This window comes from Trichomycterus rosablanca, chromosome 23, assembly GCF_030014385.1.
Source record: "Trichomycterus rosablanca isolate fTriRos1 chromosome 23, fTriRos1.hap1, whole genome shotgun sequence".
Taxonomy (NCBI): Eukaryota; Metazoa; Chordata; class Actinopteri; order Siluriformes; family Trichomycteridae; genus Trichomycterus; species Trichomycterus rosablanca.
Genome location: NC_086010.1, coordinates 16279758 through 16306904, shown reverse-complemented (window position 1 = coordinate 16306904; position 27147 = coordinate 16279758). Strand labels below are relative to the sequence as shown.

The 27147-nt window shown below is 43.8% G+C and overlaps 1 protein-coding gene across 5 annotated transcripts in view; it reads left to right on the top strand.

The window, feature by feature from the left end:
• The first annotated feature begins 9919 nt into the window (after window positions 1-9919).
• tnikb (TRAF2 and NCK interacting kinase b) overlaps window positions 9920-27147 on the top strand; it is a 70581-nt gene continuing 53353 nt past the window's right edge. For all 5 annotated transcript variants that reach the window (XM_062985932.1, XM_062985929.1, XM_062985931.1 and 2 more), the window contains exons 1-2: window positions 9920-10236; window positions 24277-24342. In XM_062985932.1, the coding sequence (XP_062842002.1) occupies window positions 10177-10236; window positions 24277-24342 (126 nt within the window). In that variant the 5' untranslated portion in view covers window positions 9920-10176. The remainder of the gene's footprint in view (window positions 10237-24276; window positions 24343-27147) is intronic.

Sequence of the window (27147 nt, the reverse complement as noted above, 5' to 3'; positions counted from 1 at the left end):
AATTTGCCTTTTCGCTCAACAATAGACGACAATATTTTAACACAACATAAAATGTTATTTACCACTGAGGACAGAATTTTAATTAAGAAGTTGGATCTAATTAAAGGTTATAAACTGTGTGAGATTATTTAACTTGCTGAATTTCTAGAGAAAAACTGGATAAAAGCAGATTTTATAAATTGCTGTGTAAGATCTGTGAAACTGGTAGCTACGAAAAACAAAAGCGAAGCGGTTGACTGAAAAGTGTGTGTAATTATGAGAGCATAGCACAAGTACAAGAACTGGTACTGAGCCAAGAGGACAAACCTCAAACCCATTGGTCAACAGGTTAAAATTCTAGGGAAACTGGACTTAGCCAATCATCAGTCTAGATAGATAGATAGATAGATAGATAGATAGATAGATAGATAGATAGATAGATAGATAGATAGATAGACAGACAGACAGACAGACAGACAGACAGACAGACAGATAGATATACAGCCAGACAGCCAGACGGACAGACAGATAGATAGATAGATAGATAGATATACAGACAGATAGATGGATTTATATATATATATTAGGGTTGTCACACGATTAAACATTTTAATCGAGATTAATCGCGATTGAAGAACAAAATTAATCTCGATTAAAAAATTTTAATCGTGTGACAGCCCTAATATATATGTATTCATCTCAATTAATCGCAAACTAATAATTAAGCAAAATTTGAACAGTTATGCACATTGTTATTGCAAGAACGTGTTTACCAATAAAACATTCATAAAATATGATAAAATTATTACATCTAAATTCATTGTAGAAAGCACATTATCTGACAAAAGTGAGGATCTTTTCCTGTTCATGACCCTGACACTGAAAACAGGTGCACCAACCATCATGTTTTGATCTAATATAAGGCATCAATCAGAAACAGAATCAGAATCAGAATCAGATTTATTGGCCAGGTATGTGGATACACACAAGGAATTTGTTTCCAGCTGATGGTATCTCTCTAGTAATGGTACGATACAGTGTACAAGCAACGTATACATTAAACATTAAACACAAAAACACAAAATTATCCAAACTATAAGATTATATACACACAATATACAGATATGTAATTTAGCAGCATCTGAAATATTTACAAACCAGTAAAGTGCACAACATGTAGGATGAGTACCAATAAAGCATCAAAACACAGATATGATTATTTCATAGATCTGTTAAGAAAACCCTTTAATACTGTGTTTGTGCAGCAAGAATACTGGGAAATACTGTTCTACATTACCATTTAAACATCTATAAATACCGGAAACAGTCAAGTTAGCAAACATTATCTGTAAGTAATTGACTGTAGCTATAAAAAAAAGTGTTAATTAAAACAGTCCATGTAAACGCTTAGTCCATATAAATATCAGATACGAATGTGTTTTTAGAAAACTACAAACATCACAAATATAAATCATGTTTATAACCATGTGATAGAATAACTTGAATAAACTGTAGAGATGAAACATCACACAGAGTTTCACTTTTTACCGGAGGGGAGGAGGCGGAGCTACGCGGTTTTGATGGACAGCTCTAGCAGCCAATGGAGATACTCGTTACAAAGATCACGTGATTTCATTCATCTTTTCATCAACACGTAAAAAAAGTGAAAACCGCTAAAAGTAGTTTATCATCGGACAGTTCATGCGCTTTACATCCTAATTCATCTGAAATACAGTTAATTACCACAGAGACACACATGTATGTGGCACAAACAGCCAAATAAAAATAGTTAGATTAAAAATTTTAATCTTAATTAATTTTTTTAATCGCGATTAAAATTTTAACACGTTAATCGCGTTAATTAACGCGATTAACGACAGCTCTAATATATATATATATACAGTATATAGTGAGAGATATACATAAAGAGAGAGAGAGACAGACAGACAGACAGACAGACAGACAGACAGACAGATAAATCTTGTTCTTGTACTTTTCACAATAATGGATAACAAATAACTAAAGCAGCCAACACTGTGATAAGACAAGACAAATACATGGATACTGTCAAGTCACACACACAAGTCTCTACAGTATAGTAGTTATAAGAGTAAAAAGTAAAGTCTGTCATTGCCCTAAGAAAGAGGGTGGTGGGGCCACCAAGTCAATGCCCTTGGATTTGGAATGGGGTGTCCAACAAGCTCATTGTAAGATGTTCGGATACTTTTGGCCCTATAGTGTATACTATATATGAATAAATGTTTATGCTGTCTAACCACTTCTTACTGTAGCTAGCAAAATAAGATGATTCCTCTACGCCTCCAAGTTTCCATTTTTTTGTTTACTTCTCTTTGTGGTTTATTTGAGGAAGCTCTGATCTTGTGTCCCAGCCTGATTAACCTACATGAAGTATGAGTCAGTTTTTCACATGAATTCATGTCGAAAACATTTCATAACCCCGCTAACATGATGTCTGCCAAAATAAGCAAGGCACGTACATGCAGGTTCTTTGTTCTTTCCATTAGAAATGTACATTCGGTGCAGATTGATGGATTTAATCTACATTTCCAAAGGTTGTAGCAGTCAAAATAGAAAATCCTGAGTTTGGGGTGGTACGTTGGTGCAGTACAGGGACACAGTCATGCTGGAAGAAAAAACATTGCGAGCTTATAATTTATCTTATATATTTAAGTAATTACACTTGCTGAAACACAAGAACTAAAAAATTTGAACGGGCGTCCCAATACATATCGTCCATATGCACATATGACACCTGAAACCAACCAGATTGAAGGTCTTGTTTAAAACCCTGACAGTGGCTGCTTGTTGGTGCTGGGAATCAAGCCCTCAACTTTCAGATTGATAGCCACTGAGCCACCACTGTCCTTACTAAAATACTTAAGGCTGCAACTCACTCACTGTCTTAATTGCTTATTTAATTAATCAGGGTCGTGGGGGGTGCAGGAGCCTATCCCTGCTTTTCAATGGGCGCAAAGCAAAAAGTAACACCATGGACGGGGCGCCAGTCCATCGCAGGGCACACTCACACACACTCACACACACAGGGCAATTCAGTGTCTCCAATTAACTTGACTGCATGCTCAGAAAGGACCCGGACCACCCTGCCTGGGGATCGAACCCAGGACCTTCTTGCTGTGAGGCGACAGTGCTACCCACCGAGCCACCGTGCCGCCCAGCTGCAATAACTGAATCTACTAATTAAGAGAATGTCAGTGTATCATAATTATTCATTATTTAAGTAGGTTGTGGTGCTCTCAGTTGTTCCTCTGTACATAAAAACACGCTTGTCTGTTCTTTTTGATCTTGCCAGAACAAAGGTCGCTCGCTTCCTCACGGGGTCTGCAGAGCGTTTTTACACACTGCATTCTTGCACCCTGCTCCGAGCTGGGCTGGTGACCTTCAGCACAGTTCGAACCACTAATGCCACATTCACCTGTGAAAAGCAGGTCACATGCCATCGGCATTATGAGTAAGCCTGCCTTTGTTCTGGCTTGTTCTGCGTGTAGGAATCGATGCTCCAAGGCTGAAACTCTGACTGTGTGAATCAGCCTTAATCATTGCGCATTTCTTGATAAAATCAATGCACGGAGCTGTGGCCTTGAGATGAATTGGAACTGTGATAGTGAGCTAGACACGTGCGTGTTAAAAACATGGAGAAATAAGGCTACAGGCTACTTCACTCCGCTTCTGGTGGTTCCAGGTGGTGCTGTAGCCCTAGTGAACCCAACCAAGAGTTCAGGGAAGGCTCTTTCCTGTTTTAGCATGACTGTGTCCTTGCCGTACTCAGCCGTACTGATTAGCTTTGAAATGAACCGGAACATCAGCTATCAGTGCCGGGCCATACAAATGCTCCTTTGACTGAATGGGCACAAATACAGGTGAAACAGGTGAAATAAATTAATAAACTACATAAAGGAACAGTTTCGGGAAGGCTCTTTCCTGTCCAAGCTTGACTCTGCCCTATGTGCACAAAGCAAAGCTCTATAAAGACATGAAGAAAATCTTAGTTAAAAAAACTCCAGTGGACGGGGCGCCAGTCCATCACAGTGCAGACACACACACACATACACACACCCATTCACCTATAGGGCAGGTCAGTGTCTCCAATTAACCTGACATGTTTTTGGACTGTGGGAGGAAACCAGAGCTCCCAGAGGAAACCCACGCAGACACGGGGAGAACATTCAAACTCCAAACAGAAAGGACCCGGACCGTCCCGTCTGGGGATCGAACCCAGGACCTTTTTCCTGTAAGATGACAGTGCTACTTAGACTGTATACTGTCACACTACTGTAAGTCACTTTGGATAAAGGCGCCTGTTAAGTGCTGTAAATGTAAAATAAATAATATGGTCAAAAGTATTAGGACACCCCTTCAAATGATTGAATTTATGTGTGAAGTGAAATAAATTAACTACATAAAGGAACAGTTTAGGGAAGGTTCTTTCCTGTTCCTGTTTGTTTTTATAATATGATATCGTTTGGCCATATAGTGTCTGGTCAAATTCTGTCTGGGTCACATATACAGTATGTGGTCAGGCTGGGAGAACAATATGCACCCCCCCTCTTTTTAGCACTTCCACATCCCGCCACTAGAGGGCGGAGAGCTGCGATTCAGTAACACGTGATCCAGCTCATTCATGTCTGACATGTCTGTACATGCTGAGCTCTGGAGAATGTGAACAAGCAGCACAATCACTGCAGAACAGTGTTAATGTAAGAATCTGCACATGGGGTTGAATTAAAGCAGTTTGGGGTACTTTAAGTCGATGTAATGGGGCAGATTTAATATTTGGGATATAGAGGGAAGGGAAATGTGAGGCTATGATGTGTTCCAATCAAATCTTAGTGATTTTAAACTGGAAATCTCGCATTATGCATGTATTTGTTAGTCAACTGTTATGAGTAACTAGTAACTAGTTATCTGTAATGAGTAACCAGTAGCTACTACGTGGGCAGTGGTAACTGGAGATCAGAACAGTAGACAGTGGTAGCTTATTGTGCACCATGCATCAAAACGAAACACAAGACAAAATATACTTAATAAATAACAATAGTGGAAATCTGGTCCCACTGTGGGCTACAAGCTGTAACGTAAAGCCTTCACGAGTTAATTTCATTCTTATGTGCCTGTTAAAATTCCTTTATTCAGTAAGTGGGTACTGGGTAGAGCTGTGGTTTCCCAGCTTGAAGGTTGTCTGTTCGAATCCCAGCTCTGCCATGCTGCTGCTGGGCCCTTGAGCAAAGTCCTCAACCCTTTCAGCTAACAACCCTCTCGACTTGTGTATATGTACAGTATATATGACAAATATAGGCATTCCGTCTGCACTGGTTCATCCACAGAAGGTTGCTGATTCCACCTCCACTAAGTTCCCACTGTTGGGCCCTTGAGCAAGGCCCTTGCACTGTATTCAGACACAATTGTAAGTCACTTTTAATAAATGCTGTACATGTAAATGCAGTCTGGCATTAACCTGGTCAGGTGGTCATCCTGGCCATGGATCTGGAGCTCATTCTAGAAACACAGGTACAAGGCAGACAAGACACACTAGATTCTTCTCATTTAGAAGAACTAAGACCTACAGGAATAGCTAATCCAGCTACTGGCATGTTTTTCGAAGGTGGGATAAAGCCGGAAAACCTGGATCAAACGGAATGCCTTTATTTTTCATATACACCGATCAGCCATAACATTAAAAACTCCAGCAGCACTGCTGTGTCTGATCCACTCATACCACCACAACACACACTAACACACCACCACCATGTCAGTGTCACTGTAGTGCTGAGAATGATCCACCATCTAAATAATACCTGCTCTGTGGGGGTCCTGTGGGGGTCCTGACCATTGAAGAAGTGCTTCTATATGGTAAGTGGAGCTGATAAAATGGACAGTGAGTGTAGAAACAAGGAGGTGGTTTTAATGTTGTGGCTAATCGGTGTATACATATACACGTGTACAGTACTACGAAATCCATCCTTGCATATTACAGCTTGTTTGGAAGCTGAGGTCAGAGCGCAGGGTCAGCCATTGTACGGCGCCCCTGGAGCAGACAGGGTTAAGGGCCGTGCTCAAGGGCCCAACAGTAGCTGCATGGCAGAGCTGGGATTCGAATTCTCAACCTTTCAACTGATAGCTCAAAGCTCTACCCACTGCAGTTATGGCAGGAACATGCCAGTCTCCACATTATCATACAGGAATGATAGGAATGCGGTAGTAACTACAGGACACGTTCAAAAGCAGCTGTATTTTTGATTGCTGAGGATTCTTGGATTAAACTTAAACAGTTCAAGACAAGGTTTAAATCAGCAGCATTTCTGTTCTTTTCTCAGTCCAGCATGATGTGTCAGAATACCACTAGTACTTCATTTATATCTCTAAAATACTGACTAAAATCAGTAGCATTATAATGTCTGTGTAAAACATCCGGAGGGACTCGGTGTTCAGTCACACTGTGCTCGTGTTGTACGAGGTGTAGATGTGTAAGAGAGAGAGGATGTTTGTTTCTTACCATTGCAAAGAAAGTGGTAGATGGAAGGACGGGGCGCTTACATAAAGGAAGGTGTGAGGAAGTGCTGTCTGCTGTCTTCCTGTTTCTTGCTGCCTTTTACACACAGCTGAGATACACGACTGTATAAATATAAACAGTAGGGGACTAAACCCGAATTTATAAGCATAAACAGAGATATACAGTACAACGATCAGCCATAACATTAAAACCACCTCCTTGTATCTACGCTCGCTGTCCATTTTATTTGTTAGTGTGTGTTGTGCTGGTATGAGTGGATAAGACAAAGCAATGCTGATGGACTGAGAATAGTCCACCAACCAAAAAACATCCAGTCAACAGCTCCCCGTGGGCTCTAGAAGATGACCGACACAAACAGCAGCAATAGATGAGTGATCGTCTCCGACTTTACATCTACAAGGTGGACCAACTAGGTAGGAGGGTCTAATAGAGTGGACAGTGAGTGGACATGGTGTTTAAAAACTCCAGCAGCGCTGCTGTGTCTGATCCACTCATACCAGCACAACACACACTAACACACCACCACCATGTCAGTGTCACTGCAGTGCTGAGAATGATCCACCACCTAAATTATACCTGCTCTGTAGTGGTCCTGTGGGGGTCCTGACCATTGAAGAACAGGGTGAAAGCAGGTTAAAAAAGTATAAAGAGAAACAGATGGACTACAGTCAGTAATTGTAGAGCTACAAAGTGCTCCTATATGGTAAGTGGAACTGATAAACTGTACAATGAGTGTAGAAACAAGGAGGTGGTTTTAATGTTATGGCTGATCGGTGTATTTCAAATAAGTGAATAAAAGAATAAATTATTTATAAACTAGATTAAAAATGTATGAACTGTATGGAAGGGTTACATGAAACAAAGCAATATCTATGCATCACGGCAATGCAACCGTTCAGCCGATAGCACCGTTGGGGATTCGAACCCTGGATCTCAGCTGCATATTTGTCTCCGTGTCACTGTAAATACTCTCGTTTTAAAGAAAGCATTACTCTCGCTTTTAAAATAGATTATTAAAAATAGCTTACTGCTTTGAGTTTGAATGTCTTCAAAGGACCAACAGACCAGCCCAGGAGGAACCACTGGCACACAGTGATAACAGGGTTTGGGAAAAGCAGCGGCTATTTATGAAAGACATGAAGATATTTATAAGTGTGCTTGTGGACGGAGGAAACAATCTAAAATAGATACATACAGCAAAAGATCCACAGGCTAAATATGGGTGCAGCTTTTTTACGTTGGAATGATGGGAAATATGAGGTTTAAAGTGGGAACGGTCCATCCAGACAAGGAGTAAAAAGTTCAATATGTTCCATAACATTAAAACCACCTCCTTGTTTCTACACTCTGTCCATTTTATCAGCTCCACCTACCATATAGAAGCACTTTGTAGTTCTACAATTACTGACTGTAGTCCATTTGTTTCTCTACATGCTTTGTTAACCCCCTTTCATGCTGTTCTTCAATGGTCAGGACCCCCACAGGACCACCACAGAGCAGGTATTATTTAGGTGGTGGATCATTCTCAGCACTGCACTGACAGTGACATGGTGGTGGTGTGTTAGTGTATGTTGTGCTGGTATGAGCGGATAAGTTTTTAAACACATCACTGTCACTGCTGGACCGAGAATAGTCCACCAACCAAAAATATCCAGCCAACAGCGCCCCGTGGGCAGCGTCCTGTGACCACTGATGAAGGTCTTCAAAGATGACCGACTCAAACAGCAGCAATAGATGAGCGATCGTCTCTGACTTTACATCTACAAGGTGGACCGACTAGGTGCGAGTGTCTAATAGAGTGGACAGTGAGTGGACACGGTATTTAAAAACTCCATCAACGCTGCTGTGTCTGATCCACTCATACCAGCACGGTAGGAAGGTCAAATCTGTGACAGATCTGTCCCTGTTGAAGCGCCCCTAAGGAGCATGTCAGCTTCCGCCAGGTCTCAACTTGAAGCAAAAGGCTGGTGTAACAAGCACTGTAGGTTCAGATCGTAAAATAAAGAGGATAAAAGAACCAGTCTGAACAAGTCGCATGTGATACTGGGGATTGTTTCAGATACCTGAAGTGGTGTTAAACTAGCTTTTACGTTTGCAGCAGTCAAGGCTGTCATCACGAAATATATTGAGGGCAGATATGCTCAAAATACCCCCCTCCCATACTGATGTACAACTCACTATAAACATACTTTAAACATACCTATAATTATGAACATACTCCACCCATTGACTCATTGATATTAGGATTGATCAGTGATCACATCAGTTACTACAGGAAACCCCAATCTCCCCTCCCCCAGGTAGATCCCCCCCATGGCTTCTTATCTAAAGCGACTTGGAATTGTTGGAGTTAAGCAATTAAGGGTTAAGGTCTTTGCACAGGGGGCTAACAGTGGCAACTTGGTAGTAGTGGGACTTGAACTGGCAGCATGAAATCCTGCAAGGAAATTCTCATTCACTCACTCACTCACTTTCTTAAGTGCTTATCCAATTAGGGTCGTGGGAAGGGGGGGGGGGGGGGGTTCTGGAGCATATCCCAGCTTTTCATTGGGCGCAAGGCACACAGTAAGACCCTGGATGGGGCGCCAGTCCATCGCAGGGCAGACACACACCCATTCACCTACGTTGCAATTCAGTGTCTCCAATTAACCTGACTGCATGATTTTGGACTGAGGAAAGCCAAGCAGACACGGGGAGAACATGCAAACTCAGCACAGTAAAGACCCGGACCGCCTCGCCAGGGGATCGAACCCAGGACCTTCTTGCTGTGAGGCCACAGTGCTACCCACCGAGCTACCTAATAGTAATAAATATTTGTTTACTCCTAATAATAAAAGGGCGGCACTGTGGCTTAGAGGGTCGCACTGTCGCTTCACAGTAAGAAGGTCCTGGGTTCGAATCTCAGGTGAAGCGTGCGAGTCCTTTCAATGTAGGGTTTGCATGTTCTCCTCACGTCTGTGTGGGTTTCCTCCAACAGTCCTAAGACCTTCAGTAAGGTTAACTGAAGATATTAGAGCCCCCCTAGGTGTGTGTGTGTGTGTGTGTGTGTGAACTGTAATGGATTGGTGACCTCTACGGGGCGTTTCCTGCCTTTCGCCCAGTGATTTGGACCCACTGCATCCCTGACCATGCTGTGATAATGGAATTTTTGGTAATAAAATGGATTTGTCTCTGTTTAATTCGATTCATGTTTAAGTTAGACAATACAAGGGACTACAGGAGGATAATACTGTACATACTGTACTGTGTGTGTGCGTGTGTGAGAGAGAGAGAGAGAGAGAGAGAGAGAGAGAGAGAGAGAGGTGCTGGAGCCCCGCCCCTCAGCTCAGCCACTCCCGGTCTGATTGACACGGTTTCTGCGCGGTGGGGATTTGCGCGAGTGGCGGCGGCGGAGCTCCGGTGCTTCTGTCCACTGTGTGCAGGCGCAATTCGGCGCGGATCGCGAACCGGCTTTTCCATTATCACCTCGCAGCGCAGATGTAGCACTGAAACCCGTCCGAAAAGGCTGCTGTGTATATGGGAGCGGAGGGAAACCGTGCGAGAGCCGCGTCCCGCTGGGGAGGAATTTCTCTGGCCGCCGTATGCATGCATTTTCCCCGCATCGCATTGTAGCCTAATCGTGCAGCAGATCGTGAGCGAACGGAACGATGATGGCGAGCGACTCCCCGGCGCGCAGCCTGGACGAGATCGACCTGTCGGCTCTGCGGGTGAGTACAAGGAGTACAGGAGGCTACACGCCGCATCTTGTGCTGGGTGGCAAAATGGGGGGTCGTGCGCACCTGATCGGATCCGCCGAACGCGCGTTAGATGCGTAAAAATGCGTAAAACACGCAGCGCGTTTCTGCCGGGTTGACAGATTTCAGATTTCTGAATACGCGTCGATTAATCGGAGCGCGATGCATTTGTGCAGGCCTGCCAATCAAGGTGAATAACTCAGAGAAACGGATTAATCCGAATATTCGGCTTTTTGTGGCAGTGATCACGGATAGGATAAGATAGGGTCTTTATTTAGGCGACCACTGACTGAAAGATCCCAAATCGGTTGGATCGAGTCGATTATTTCTTTACGTGATGCAAATTTCACATCATTTCATCAGCAGGGCATGGGATCATATATCATATAAATCGCATCTCATTTCAAAATCATACATATTTCCAGCCATATCCGATAATCGGATGACATTCGCCCCCCTCCTTACCATCAGGGCATTTCATCAGTGCCAGCACATTTTCACCCCCCAGTAAGGATTCTCAAAAATATTAAGATCATACATATATCTATATCCAAGTGTCCTTTGTAGATGCCGCCATTTCGCGCATGTGTACTGGCTCGTTTTGCGCTCGAACGCTTTACAGAAATGCCACCCTGCCTCCTTTTTTGCTCCTTTTGTTCGATCGCACTAATGCTGAGCAGGAGCTGAGCAGGATCAGAGATGCCAGGCCTGGTCCAGAGCTCGTTAGTAATGCAGCACGATGTCACCTGCAACGCCTCGATCATGTCTGGGCACGAAGCTGCTCCCTGATCACTCAGCACACCAGGCTTCCAGTGCACAAAAAAACCCATAACGTGTTTTATGAAGGTGTTAGACCTGCCAGCTTGTGCTAGATTATGCAAATCGATCTGAATTGTACTGGAATGATTGAACAACTTTATTTTAGAAGGTGGTCCAGTATTTGGTGACCATGATGATGATTGTGATGGAAAGCAAACCCTAAACTGTCACCTACACTCATCTCCTTATTCCTACACTGTCCAATTTATCAGCTCCACCTACCATATAGAAGCACTTTGTAGTTCTACAATTACTACAAAGTAGTTCCACAGGACCACCACAGAGCGGGTAATGTTTAGGTGGTGGATCATTCTCAGCACTGCAGTGCCACTGACATGGTAGTGGTGAGTTAGTGTGTGCTGTGCTGGTATGAGTGGATCAGACACAGCAGTGTCCACTCAATGTCCACTCTATTAGACACTCCTACCTAGTTGGTCCTTGTACCTTGTAGATGTAAAGTCAGAGACGAGCGCTCATCTATTGCTGCTGTTTGAGTTGGTCACCTTCATTAGTGGTCACAGGACGCTACCCACGGGGCGCTGTTGGCTGGATATATTTGATTGTGAGGTGTTTAAAACTCCAGCAGCGCTGCTGTGTCTGATCCACTCATACCAGCACAACACACACTAACACACCGCCACCTTGTCAGTGTCAGTGCAGTGCTGAGAATGATCCACCACCTAAATAATACCTGCTCTGTAGTCGTCCTGTGGCGGTCCTGACCATTAAAGAACAGAGTAAAAGCAGGTTAAATAAGTATGCAGATAAACAGATGGACTACAGTCAGTAATTGTAAAACTACAAAGTGCTCCTATATGGTAAGTGGAGCTGATAAAATGGACACATGCGCAATGGATGGTTTTCTCCATGCGGTGTCAACTAAGCATGGAATAATGTGACATTTGTGCCATGATGACTAAGGCCCCGTCTAAATGAGTATCAATTTTTTATACCTAGTTTTCCGCCCTCAAAAATTCCCATCATGCAGTTTTTTTTCCGAAATGCATTCCAGCCTAATAGGGGGCAATTATATGTCATCATATTTAATGAATTAGTCTGGCACAATGTGGTGCGTTCACCTGCTGATGTTCACATACAATAAAAACAGTAAACAGTAAAAATATTAGCGACCACAAATATATGACCTGGTCCTCTGTTGTTGTATCTTGAGTGACCTAGAATACAGGTTTTCATGTCACTTGGAGGCCAGAATGAAAAGACGTGGAACAGTCGTCTCCCGCCAAGGTTGGAGCAAAACTGAAACCTTAAGTCACTGTATGCTGGGAGGAAACTGTCTGGGTAGTCTAGTGTAATCACATAACTATTTAAAGCAGGCTTGGCATGAATTAGATGCTGCTGAAGCACTGGCCACACTGTCCATCAGCTTGCAATAATAAAGAAAGTCTGATCAGAAAGCTGATCCAGAATTGGTACCCCTAACCCTAACCCCTAACCCTAACCTTAACCCTAACCCTAACTCTAACCCTAACTCTTTACTACATAAGTACTGTATATGGTTTGCTATACAATCTCAAGACTGCTATTCTCTTTGTTGATTGATTACTTACACACGAAGCTCTGACCTTATGTTCCAATCGTTGGGATTTAAACTCCAGACGTCCGTAGGTTTCCACGAGAAACAAAAAACATACATTTGTATAAAACACGATCATTATTCATCTAAGCCGTGATGCTGTATTCTTATCACCACACCCATAAGCAAAGCAGTTCTTCCTCCAGCCTGCCCACGAGCTCGTTGCCTCTCCGGGGTCCCATAGGATGGAAATTAGGTCACGCAGTGCCGTGTGCATGGTCTCGCCCCACCGGGGAGGTGTAAGTGTGCTGCGCGTCTTGCCAGCGTGAATCCGAGCCGTGATGTTGTTAGGGCACATCCTGCTTCTTTGGCAGGCCATTTTTCATCATCAGCACCTGGCATGTAAACAACATCACATGTCAACTGGTTCACTGTAGATTTAGCAATGACAGTCTGCATACGGGTGTAGATTTAAGAGGAAACTTGTACTTGTAAATCAGTATTCTAACTAAACATGTTAATTAAGGAATGTACATGTATTTGGTGTATTAAATCTCCTCCTGACAACATTACTGTCGTTATATTAAGATATTAAGATAAGCAGGTTTCTGCCTACATGATGCAAAATATCCACATCATTTTTGTGTACTTAGTAAAGGAGATCATACAAGATTTATTTTACCCAACCGATTGACATTAGTTGACTGTTAGCAGTTAACAGACAAGCATATAGCATCCCATTCAAGTTTCATAACAAATCCATGATAGCTCAATGGTTAAGGTACTGGACTAGTAAACAGAAGGTTGCCGGTTCAAACCCCGCCACCACCAAGTTGCCACTGTTGGGTCCCTGAGCAAGGCCCTCAACCCTCAATTACTCATCGTGTTCCGCTCACTGTGTAAGTCGTTTTGGATAAAAGCATCTGCTAAATTCTGAAAATGTAAATAACAAGTCGGTAGCAAACAGTTCAATACAAAAGACTAACTAAACATGCTAATTAAGGGATCTACATGTATTTGTTGTATTTAAGATTTTCCTGACAACATTACTGTCGTTATATAAAGATATTAAAATAAGCTTCTACCCACATGATGCAAAATATCCACATCACTTTTTTGTAAATCAGTATTCATAAAGGCAAACATTAGTTAGCGGTTACCGACAAGCATATAGCGTCCCATTCAAATATAAAACACATCACAGAGTTTCATAACAAATCTTAATATTTTATTTAATGAAATCATAACAGTGGAGCAGAACCAGTTCAGCATTCAGAATGTAGATTTTAAACAGTCGGTAGCGCAGAGTCCATTACAAGAGGTTAACTGAACATGCTAACCAAAGAATGTACTCGATGTGTGAAAGCTACTTCCGATAACATGATAGTGTCGTTAAATAAGGATAAGCAGGTTTCTACCTACATAATGCAGAATATTTACACCAGTTGTGTATATTAAAGCATAAAACATCGGAAAACAAACCTGCCACATGCCCACCAAGGATGGGTGTATAAATCAGTACTATTACTCTGTACCTCTCAGAGATCTGTAGCGCCGCTCTCAATACGAATCAAGCGTCAGCTGCTGGAAATGAATTGAAATAAATGCTTAATTGACAGTGTTATTCGAGCCACAACTATCGAACATTATTGCGAATGCATAGAGATTTTGTACTACCTACTAGCTAGTGTGGAAAAAGTCACACGACTAAACATGAAGTCTGAGTGGTCATGGACATACATTAGAACAGTAGGTGGCAGAATAGTGGCTGTATTTAATTGACACAGTACTGCCACCTGCTGTTTGGATGCGAATAAACGTCATGTGACCTTGTTAGCATCTGCCAACACTGTTTAAAGTCTACAGCTAGGCTTATTCAGATCTGCGTAGAGATTTGAGAGTTCGATTACACAACATACTTTATGCATTGCAAATATCGAATACGACAACGTTTCCACATTAACAAGTCCTGCTCTGAACGTTTAAGTGGTTTGTCCTGAATCTGTGACCGTATCTGCATTGTTGTGAAGAGCCTCCATGTTGAGTCAGTGGCCTCGAGCTGACGACGGAGTCCTTTTCAATCCAGATTCTGTCTGTAACAAAAGGTTTCACTACAACACGACCACACCTGTTAAAACATACACAACCTCGGTCACGGTGTGTAATCATGGAGCTCAGAATTAATCCTGAGAGAGTGTGGTACTGTATCAATACAAACATCGTCCAGATTATTAAATATTACCTGACGATTGTGTCCGTAAGCCAGGTATTTATTATATAATGAACTTACGGTTTCATTTGTTGGTGTAGAAAGTTCCAGAATGCTGTTTCACTTTGCCACCTGGATTTCTAATCCCTTAAATCCTAATTAAAATAAGCGACTTCTCTAAGATAATGATTCAAAATATCCACATCAGTTTTTTGTACTTGTAAATCAGTATTCATAAGGGCGATATTTATTATACACCGATCAGCCATAACATTAAAACCACCTCCTTGTTTCTACACACACTGTCCATTTTATCAGCTCCACTTACCATATGGAAACACTTTGTAGTTCTACAATTACTGACTGTTGTCCATCTGTTACTCTGCATACTTTGTTAGCCCCCTTTCATGCTGTTTTTCAATGGTCAGGACCCCCACAGGACCACCACAGAGCAGGTATTATTTAGGTGGTGGATCATTCTCAGGACTGCAGTGACACTGACATGGTGGTGGTGTGTTAGTGTGTGTTGTGCTGGTATGAGCGGATAAGACACAGCAGCGCTGATGGAGTTTTTAAACACCTCACGTTCACTGCTGGACTGAGAATAGTCCACCAACCAAAAATATCCAGCCAACAGCACCCCGTGGGCAGCGTCCTGTGACCACTGATGAAGGTCTAGAAGATGACCGACTCAAACAGCAGCAATAGATGAGCGATCGTCTCCGACTTTACATCTACAAGGTGGACCAACTAGGTAGGGGTGTCTAATAGAGTGGACAGTGAGTGGACATGGTGTTTAAAAACTCCAGCAGCGCTGCTGTGTCTGATCCACTCATACCAGCACAACACACACTAACACACCACCACCATGTCAGTGTCACCTAAATAATACCTGCTCTGTGGGGGTCCTGTGGGCGTCCTGACCATTGAAGAACAGCATGAATGGGGGCTAACAAAGTATGGAGAGAAACAGATGGACTACAGTCAGTAATTGTAGAACTACAAAGTGCTCCTATATGGTAAGTGGAGCTGATAAAATGGACAGTGAGTGTAGAAACAAGAAGTTGGTTTTAATGTTATGGCTGATCGGTGTATGTCTGAACGTTTGGATACATTTCCTCCTGGCATTACGTGACAGTGAGGGTTGGGTTCTTTTGGACCTTGGCAATGAGACCACTGTTCCATGCAGTTTGTAAGAAATGCCGTCAAACTAGTCCCATTTATATGAGGGAAAGATACAAAATTCTACAGTAACAAGCTTGTACTTATGAGTGTATGTAAACCTTTGACTACTAATGGCCCGGCGGGTGTGGCACACTAGCTGGCTCATTAGTCCCGGCATGGCTCTCATTTCCACTTGTACTTAGGAATGAAATCAAAATGCAAATACAGTATGTTACATTTGTCGCTGATTCATTTCAATTTCCACTTTTGCTACCACTTTATCCTGGTCAGGGTCGCTGTGTGTGTGTTAACACACCCCGGACAGGATGCCGATCCAGACAGCCAGTCATGTCTGTGTGCAGACTCCCGACCGGCCGACAGCACCGCTGGGGATTCGAACCCTAGATCCAGGCAATACTGGTCGAGGGGGGGTGCTACGTCTTTACCTCGCCCAGCAGGGGGGATCCGCCCCCAGTTCTGTCACCCTGCCCTGACAGTAGGAGTCGCTGTTGCCTTGGTGAGGCAGTGAACCTCCATTCTGCTGTCATCTTCACATTTGGACAACTGTGTTGATTAACCTCCCATCCAGGCTGGTTTCCGATTAATTTTGAGACATTTTCAGACTTATGTGGGTGGGTTTTGGTCCCCAGTAGGTGTGGGATTTGAAGAATACGTTCTGGATGCAGCACAACCATGATTGGATGTAGTTTGGGTGGCGCAGTGGTTTATGACACTAGCCCACCACAGCTGAGATCAGGGTTTGAACCTCAGTAGGTGCTTTTTGCTGACACGATGTGGTGGTCAAAGCCCCTGTGTCCAGTATGTCTGGTCCTCCGTGACCCTGACCAGTATAGAGTGTAAAAAGACAGGAGCATCTTGGAAAACCTAATCGTATGCGTGAACTATACCATACCAGTTCGTACCACGGTGCAGCCGAGCCGATTTAAGGTGACCCTCTGTACCGACCTGACCCCGACCTATCGGAAGCTGTAATGGAGCATCGACATCAGCGGCACTTCAGCGTAATGCGCTAACGTGCCTCCGTAATTGGCTCTGAATTAGAGCTCGCGTCAGTTGATTTGATTTATTTAAGGACGAGCGGGTAAAGAGTCGTGTTCGCCTGTCCGTCGGCGTGACTCAGCGCGAGCGATCTGTCTTTCCTGCATTCCTGAAGACAGATGCTTTCTTAACGCCAACGTCCTCGTTCTTACTCAGACGTCCCGTCTTAAAACGGTTCTCCACATGAGCACTATCGTGACCTTTGATGACATTTATCAGAGGATGTGAGGAATAATTTGTTTCTTTTATCAGAAAGCTGCTCCATTTATCAGTCGGTTTCTGTATTCGCTGAGCTTTTAACCTTCTAATCTTATAGCTTTGGGCCAGAATTTGATTTTAATTCAGGTACGGGCTCGGAGTGACCACAATGACCCTTGTTGATAGGTCAGAGATTTGTATCACACACAGGTTGCTACTGTAGAATGTTAGAATGTTAGTGATGTTATGCGTGAAGGTGCTGATCCGAAGGTTTTAGCATTTCCCAGCATGCCTGAGCATGTGTTTGACATGCCGTGTGTTAGGATACAGCACGTTTTGACTCTCAGTGCCACCGGGATCAATGACGTCAATCACATCTACAGCTGGAGGTCGTACGACCGATATTTGGTTACATTTTCTTCGTTCGCCCCATCAGTGTCAGGGTCGGTGGGTCCGATTCCACCAGGGAACACTGAACACAGGGCAGGAACACCCTGCACAGGGTGCCAATCCCCCCAATTTCCAAAACCACATCAGTATTACGTAACAATGACTGTTGGGTTCTTTTGGACCTTGGCAATGAGACCACTGTTCCATGTATTTTCCCTGGAGTAAACTAATGACGAAGTTGGAGATCATACAAGACTGAACACAAGGCAGGAACACACTGGACAGGGTGCCAGCCTCCCCCATTTCCCAAACCATGTCAGAATTACATGACAGTTCTTTTGGACCTTGGCAATGAGACCACTTCCATCTAGTTTGTAATAAATATATAAGTAAAGGGAAGTTTCCAATCACTACAGTTTCCAGAAACTACTGAAGAATTAGAAGGCCATACAACACTGAACACAAGGCAGAAACACACTGGACAGGGTGCCAACCCCCACACCTTCCCAAACCACGTCAATATTAATCATGAAACACGAGGTGAAGCTTTTAAATGGCCATTACAGTCCCGGACTGGAACATTATTGAACATGTGAGGGAAGATCCAAGAATATCTTGAAACTGGAAGCCGTCTGTAAGGCAGAGTGGGTGGCATTTCCTAAAACGAGAACTGAAAGACTTTCATGTGGTGGCAGGCTGGGATATTTACCAAAGCGCTGACTTAGTAGTGTGTCCACAATTTTGTGAAATTCTCTGTTAATTTTTTTTATATATATTTTTGAAATACAGTAATTACTATCAACCATTGGATTGTCAGCCCAAAGCTCTACCCACTAGGCTATCACTGTCCCCACTACCCACTCTGTTTCTCATTTACACATTTGCTGTGATATTCACCGAGAGCTGAGATTCGAACTCTCAACTACACAGAGTGAGTAGTGGAGAGAGTGGTGTCCTAGTAAGTAGAGCTTTGGGCTGTCAATCCAAAGGTTGAGAGGTTGAACCCACTGTGTGGGTAGTGGGGACAGTGGCAGCCTAGTAGGTAGAGCTTTGGGCTGTCACTCTAAAGGTTGAGAGGTTGAACCCACTCTGTGGGTAGTGGGGACAGTGGCAGCCTAGTGGGTAGAGCTTTGGGCTGTCAATCTAAAGGTTGAGAGGTTGAACCCACTCTGTGGGTAGTGGGGACAGTGGTAGCCTAGTGGGTAGAGCATGGGGCTGTCAGTCCAAAGGTTGAGAGTTGAACCCACTCTGTGGGTAGTAGGGACAGTGATAGCCTAGTGGGTAGAGCTTTGGGCCGTCAATCCAAAGGCTGAGAGTTCAAACCTAATCTGTGGGTAGTGGGGACAGTGGTAGCCTAGTGGGTAGAGCTTTTGGTGGAGCTTTGGTCTGTCAATCCAAAAGCTGAGAGTTCAACCCCAATCTGTGGGTAGTGGGGACAGTGGTAGCCTAGTGGGTAGAGCTTTGGGCTGTCAATCCAAAGGTTGAGAGTTCAGACAGTGGTAGCCTAGTGGGTAGAGCTTTGGGCTGTCAATCCAAAGGTTGAGAGTTCAGACAGTAGTAGCCTAGTGGGTAGAGCTTTGGGCTGTCAATCCGAAGGTTGAGAGTTCAAACCCACTCTGTGGGTAGGTGGGAGAGTGGTAGGCTACTAGGTAGAGCTTTAAATGTCAATCCAAAGGTTCAGAGTTCGAACCCACTCTGTGAGTAGTGGGGACAGTGGTAGCCTAGTGGGTAGAGCTTTGGGCTGTCAATCCAGATGTTGAGAGTTCGGACAGTGGTAGCCTAGTGGGTAGAGCTTTGGGCTGTCAATCCAAAGGTTAAGAGGTTGAACCCACTCTGTGAGTAGTAGGGACAGTGGTAGCCTAGTGGGTAGAGCTTGGGCTGTCAATCCAGATGTTGAGAGTTCGGACAGTGGTAGCCTAGTGGGTAGAGCTTTGGGCTGTCAATCCAAAGGTAGAGAGGTTGAACCCACTCTGTGGGTAGTAGGGACAGTGGTAGCTTAGTGGGTAGAGCTTTGGGCTGTCCACGTTTATCACTCGAGCCTCTGAGGTGTTGATTTCAGATCCTGATGCTCTACACTGACGTTTGATACGTCTGATATCAGTTTATCCGCCCTGGGTTTAGCACATCAATCTGGATGAAGATCAGCCCACATTTTATGAGTAATTAATTCCACCGTTGGTGAAACTGACAGCAGCCCGTCTATCAAAACGTCTCCTAAGGGCAGCCGGCCGGCATTGCCAGCAAGACCTTGAATTGCTGGACTGATGAGCCTCTGATTGAAGCCCAAACCCCGTCCCGCACTTTAACGCCGGCTGAGTTAAAGTGTTCTTCTCTGTAATGGAGGAAGGAATAGCAGTAATGGTGTGTAATTTAAGGCTGCTAAAGGCAGCGCCAGACAGCCCTGGGAAATCAGACTGCTGTTAACGCCTGGCTGTGGGAGGCACTTGCGATTGTCTCTCTTTTTTTTCCCACCAACCCTGCGAGGATGCAGGTGAATTCACACTCCTATTTTGGTTCGAGTACCTCCTACGCTTGTTATTTGTCTGTTTTGTGAGTTTGGAGGCAATTTACATCGTTCAAGGAGCTGCTGTAATCCATTTCGGAATAGATGCACCAAAGCCTGTGTGATGAAGGGTCACATAAGGGTCCTGGATCTGTTCCTACATGGATTTTGGCTTAAGGAACATGTTCTGGGATTTGTTTAAGGGTCATGTCCTTAGTTTGAATTGTTGGGATTGGATGAATCGTTTGAGAAGCAAACCAGTTCTTGAACAGGTGTAATAAATTAGTTATATATGGGTAATAAGATGCTTCCAACTTGGCAGCAATAGTTTAGGGAAGGCCCTTTCTTGTTCCAGCTTTATTGTGCCCATGTGTGTCTAGAAAGCTCAGTTTAAAGAAACTACTTTGGCCTGCACAGAGCCTTGACCTCAGCCCACTGACCAGCATTGGAATGAACCGGAACATCAACGGAGACGTTCTGGACCAGCCTTACGAATGCTCTTCTGACTAAACAGACACAAATTCCCACAGACATACATCAAAGTCTCGTGGGAAGCCTGTATATAGCTATGAAGATCACTCAGTTTTGAAATGGGATGTCCAACAAGCTCATGGTCAGGTGTCCAAATACTTTTGGCCATATTGTGGCACCATTAACACTGTGAAGGGTCACCAGGTTGGCAATCAATCCAGAGCCCATTCCAGACACAAAGGTCTTGAGGTACTCAATATGGAGACCAATACTATATGGACACTAGAACCTGAGCCTGTTGAACAAACCATTCAAAGACCAGAGTCTGGCTTGTCAGTATCACCTTGCATCTACAGCAGGCTCTACTCGTCTGGGAAGTCTGGGAATTCCTTTCTTGATGTTTTTCCATTCGTGAGGTCAGGTGGTTGTTAGATGAGAAGACCTAGTGTGCAATCAGTGCCTCAATTCATCCCAAAGTTGCTCAGTAGGGTTAAGACCTCTCAACCGATTTGGGTAGGAATCCATCCTTGCAGATGACGTCTTTCCTGGGGTAGGTGGGATCTTCCAGCAAGTCGATGCAACACGTCTAGACACGTCTGCGACACAGCTAGAGCATGACCAATACTTCCAAGTACAACCCTGACCTGATCATCTGTGGGACCACTTGATGGTCGTGTTCGCTCTATGGATCCTCCCCCACGCCCCCTCCAGCAGCTGTGGGATGCACTGCATGGCATCAGCATGGCTCTAGATAGCTGTGACAACCCACCAGGACCTTATTGAGTCACTCCCAGCCCGTCTAGCTGCTCTGGATATTAGCTGGTGGTCATAATCATGTTGCTCGACAGTGTATGATGATATTGTGGCATTCAAACCAAAGTGGAACACTGGCGAGCCTGGCACTGAAGCGATGACAGTGATTGTTGGTCCTACGGTCGCTGCACTTTGTTTAACGTCGACTCTAAGCAAGTCTGGGTTTGACCTGACCTAGATTTGCCCACACGTGCACCCTAGCTGCACAGAACTCATGCACACTTTCAAACAATCCGTTTGCGATGGGCAACGCTTGACGTGGCAGGAGCTTCGTAATGTATGCGCTCATGTTTATTTCAGAGGAACGTCTTCTAGGATGTTTTCTCGAGTCAGCATCCGGGCTTGAAATTCATGAGGCACCTGTCAGCGCTTCATAAAAAAGCTTCTTCTGTGCCTAATTTATTGAGTCTGACTTCCTCATTGTGAATCTGTACCTTCCCAAAAGTATGTGGACGCCTTACCGTGAGCCTTGTTCGTTCGTTGTCTGTTTTATCATCGGTTTATCCTATTCAGGATTTCTGTGGGTACAATTCACCGGGCGATAGGTAGGAAACACCCTAGACAGGTCGCCAGTCCATGACAGGGCAAACACACTCATACCTAGGGGGACTTTAGGGTCTCTGGGGACGGGCACCATCCAGAAACACTTAGTTCAAGGCGTGAATACAGTCAAAGCGACTTACAGTACTGTGACAGTATACTGTCTAAGCAATTGAGGGTTGAGGGCCTTGCTCAAGGGCCCAACATTGGCAACTTGGCAATGGTGGGGCTTAAACCAGCAACCTTTCCATTACTTAACCACTAGGCTACAACTGCCCTCAGTAACCATTCCACCTTCTGCATGTTTTTGAGGGTTTTAGGACTGGAACCAGCAACCTTTGGATCAGTAGGTCAAAGATCAAACCTGTCTAGTGCTACGGCTTTCTGACGTTCTTTTTACCTTGCCAAAAGTATACAGACACTTTACCATGAGCTTTGTTCATTGTACCCACCGCTTAATCCTATTCAGGGTTGCTATGGGTACAATTCACTGGGCGATAGGTAGGAACAACCTTAGACAGGTCACCAGTCCAACTTATGGAAGGAAACCGGAGCACCCGGAGGAAACCCACGTAGACTCCACACAACACCCGGATTGCGCCACATGGGATTTGAAACCAGTGCTACCCACCGAGCCACCAGGCTGCTCAGCTTGTTGAACATCCCGTACTAGAAACCAACTGCCTTTCGATCCCAGTCAATATACCGGCTTCCACACTTGTTGAAAGGCTTTACAACAGTTCTTAATAGCAGTCAGTCTTCCAGTTCATCCCGAATGTGGACGATGGGATCTATCACAGAGCTCTGATTAATGTTCACAGTCATGCTGGAACAGAAATTCGAAGCCATGTAGAACTGATAGCGATGGGCGTGGACGTAACACCTGAATTCACTTTTTACCCACTTGCCTGGTCTTCATAATCCCCAAGCTGTCAGCGTGCTAACTTCAAGGGTGCGCCTCAATGCAAATCAAGCTGACTGTTTGTCCTCCAGGGTAATAGCATGGAAAACGCTCACATCCTATTTTTTTACCTTCATGATCTACTTCATCTTAAGGTCTCTGTGGACGGGCACCACCCAGAAACACTTGGGCAGGGGTGCCAGTCCATCACAAGGGCTAAGTAAGCATTTATTCAAAGCGACTAACAGTACTTTGACAGTATATTGTCTAAGCAAAGGTTTGAGGGCCTTGCTCAAGGGACCAACAGTGGCAACCTGGCAGTGGTGGGGCTTGAACCAGCAACCTTTCCATTACTTATCCACTAGGCTACAACTGCCCTCAGTAACCAGTCCACCTTCTGCATCGTTTTTAAAAATTTTAGGACCTGAACCAGCAGCCTTCCGATAAGTAGTTCAGGAATCAAGGAGTCAAAGATCGAACCTGTCTAGTGCTGATGGCAGAAGAACCAAAATCATGTGATCACATGACTATTAGCTTGTAGGACATTCTAACCCAAACCTTAAGCGTTCATACAAGGTTGCCCTTTGCAGCTATAACAGCCTTTACTCTTCTGGAACGGCTTTTTACAAAAAATGAACAACGTGTCTGTGGGAATAAGTTCCTTAGGGGCCTTGCTCAAGGAACCAACATTGGCAACTTGGCAATGGTGGGACTTGAAGCAGAGACCTTTCCATTACATGTCCAGTAACTTAACCCTCAGTAACCAGTCCACCTTCTGCATCTTTCTGAGAGTTGTAGGACCTGAACCAGCAGCCTTCCGATAAGTAGTTCAGGAATCACGGAGTCAAAGATCGAACCTGTCTAGTGCTGATGGCAGAAGAACCAAAATCATGTGATCACATGACCATTAGCTTGTAGGACATTCTATTCCAAACCCAAGCATTCATACAAGGTTGCCCTTTGCAGCTATAACAGCCTCTACTCTTCTGGAAGGGCTTTCCACATAAAATGAACAACGTCTCTGTTAGCTCGCAGTCACAGATCATCGTTCCGATTCATCTCAAAGTGTTTTAAGTGTGTGGACTTGATGTTAGAGCTCAGTGCTGGTCAATGGACTTCCTTCGCTTCAAACTCATCAAACCACGTCTTGCGCAGTTAAAATTTATTAACACTTGAACTCAGTGATTAAGAGAGATTATACAGCATCTTATATGTCTTATACGTATACCTGTATCCAAATGAGTGTATAATCTGCCGTTATTTAACTGGAGGAACTATTAGGAATTCCTTGCGGCATATGAGGAGCATTCTTAAGCGTCTCTTTACAATACGGATCATCTACAAATCTCCCCCGAGCTCGGGTGACAACGATAATAGTGATTAATCTCTGTTTTTTCCATTCTCCCCCTCAGGACCCTGCAGGCATATTCGAGCTGGTAGAGCTTGTGGGAAATGGAACGTACGGCCAAGTGTACAAGGTAAGTGCCCTCGCCAGACTTCATCTAATAGCCTCTAAGACCACTCGTATCTCATAATCTGTTGCATGATTATCTTGTTACGGCCGGTTCAGAGCCACAGTGGTGCTTTAGGTTAAGGGGAAGAAGTCCTGGTAGGTGTTTATTTTCGAGGCTCGGTCTTGTATCGTATCTCTCTTTACCTGTCAGTTCGGATGTCTGGAATGCTGCGGCATGTTAAAACCCATGTGTTCTCTTACACTCTGAGGCATTTCTACAAATGATCTGTCTTCACCCTGTTATTGTCCTCATACAAACAGACAAACTTGTTTGACGTGCGTAAAAAAACTGAACCTTGAGTATGTTCTGCTCGCAATGAGAAGTTGAAGAGTAATTGTTTGTACTAGGCTTATGGCTACGTGTTTGGAAACGTGGGACTTATTGTACTTGTGGATGTTTGAGCTGATTTTCAGGGGTAAAGAATGTCAAATACTTTCTGTGTCTGGCTTTTTTACTGTTATATACACCGATCAGCCATAACATTTCTACACTCACTGTCCATTTTATCAGCTCCACTTACCATATAGAAGCACTTTGTAGTTCTACAATTACTGACTGTAGTCCATCTGTTTCTCTGCATGCTTTGTTAGCCCACTTTCATGCTGTTCTTCAATGGTCAGGACCCCCACAGGACCACTACAGAGCAGGTATTATTTAGGTGGTGGATCATTCTCAGCACTGCAGTGACACTGACATGGTGGTGGTGTGTTAGTGTGTGTTGTGCTGGAATGAGTGGAGTTTTTAAATACCGTGTCCACTCACTGCCCACTCTATTAGACAAGGTTGGTCCACCTTGTAGATGTAAAGTCAGAGACAATCGCTCATCTATTGCTGCTGTTTGAGTCGGTCATCTTCTAGACCTTCATCAGTGGTCACAGGACGCTGCCCACTGGGCGCTGTTGGATGGATATTTTTGGTTGGTGGACTATTCTCAGTCCAGCAGTGACAGTAAGGGGTTTAAAAATTACATCAGCGCTGCTGTGTCTGATCCACTCATACCAGCACAACACACACTAACACACCACCACCATGTCAGTGTCACTGCAGTGCTGAGAATGATCCACCACCTAAATAATACCTGCTCTGTAGTGGTCCTGTGGGGGTCCTGACCATTGAAGAACAGCATGGACTACAGTCAGTAGTTGTAGAACTACAAAGTGCTTCTATATGGTAAGTGGAGCTGATAACATGGACAGTGAGTGTAGAAACAAGGAGGTGGTTTTAATGTTAGGGCTGATCAGTGTACATTATACCTGTTGACTTTATCTATTGCCATGGATTATTATTTTGACATCATGATTTGAAACCACACTGACGATACATTAAAACATTAATAACAGATTGCTCTCTTCAAATCTGTCACCCAGAGCTATAAATCAGCAATGACGTTGTTAAGTTCCTAGCTTTAAATGTCAATAAGAGCTCATATTGTGTATCATGACCTCTTAATCCTCCCCCGTAATCTCTTCAGGGTTTTCTCAGACTGCCCAGCATCGATCACGCCGCTAAAATTAGCCGCTCATTGATTCGTCTCAAGTGACTAATGATTAAATGTAGAATGCTGGAATGTGAAGCGGCAGTGCGCCAGAGTCCAGGCGCTCATTAGATCATCCACGTCTTCAGATAACGTAAGATACACTTTGTGCCAATAGTTTGGGAAAGGATCTTTCCAGTTCCACACAAGTTCAGGTTCAGGTTAAAAGCAGCATGAATGAAGAATATGAGAGGATGTGTGTGATGGTGCAGCTTTAACAAGACGACCTATCCAGGCATGTGTGGTTTTTTAGAATCTATTTCGGATGACATTGACCCATTTCCGGAACAGAAACACCCCAGAGTGCATCAGCTTTCACTGCACACCAGTGGGATTACAAAAGCAATCCACCACCATGAAGGTTTTAATTGGACTATAACGAATTTTAGTGCTTTTCTAGATATCTGAGCTTGCCAAATGTTAGATTTCATATTTAATCAGTAGTAAATAGAGGGACCCTATGTAATAAGCTTTGCTATGCTAACACGGACGTATTAATGGCTAGCTTTAGCCATTGTTCATTTTTTTAAAATCCCAATTCTCACAATGTTTGTGGACTATAATAAATGACAGTGGTTTTTTTTTTTTAGATATCTGAGCTTGATACATGTAACATTGTGGAGGGGTGCAATGTTTTAAGCTTTGTTATGCTAACGCAGACATATGAATGGCTAATTTTAGCTTTTAGCCACTGTTCATTTTTTAAGCATTCAAATTCTCACAATCTAATCGTTTATTGGACTGTACTAAATGACTGTTTTTGAGCTTGATACATGTTCTATTTCATATGTAATCAGTAGTGAGTAGAGGGATGCTAACTTATAAGCTTTGGATATGCTTACACGGATGTATGAATGGCTAACTTTAGCTTTTAGCCACTGTTCATTTATTAAACATCCCAATTTTCACAATGTAAGGGTTAAATGTACTATAATAAATGGCGGTGTTTTCTAGATATCTATAAGCTTGATACTAGGGCTGCACGATATTTCGTTTCAGCATCGACATCGCGATGTGTGCATGCGCGATAGTCACATGGCAGGACGTGCGATGTTACTTAATGCAAATTAAATCAAATACGTCATGCTAAAACTTTTTTGCTGCTTGACACAAAACGAAAATTTACATCGTTCTCATTTTCCATGACACATCTACCAGTGTGTTCAAAAACCTAGTGAGCTGCCTTGCTGTACTACCTACATAGGCAGCTGCCACAGTAGAGAGGATCCTAATAA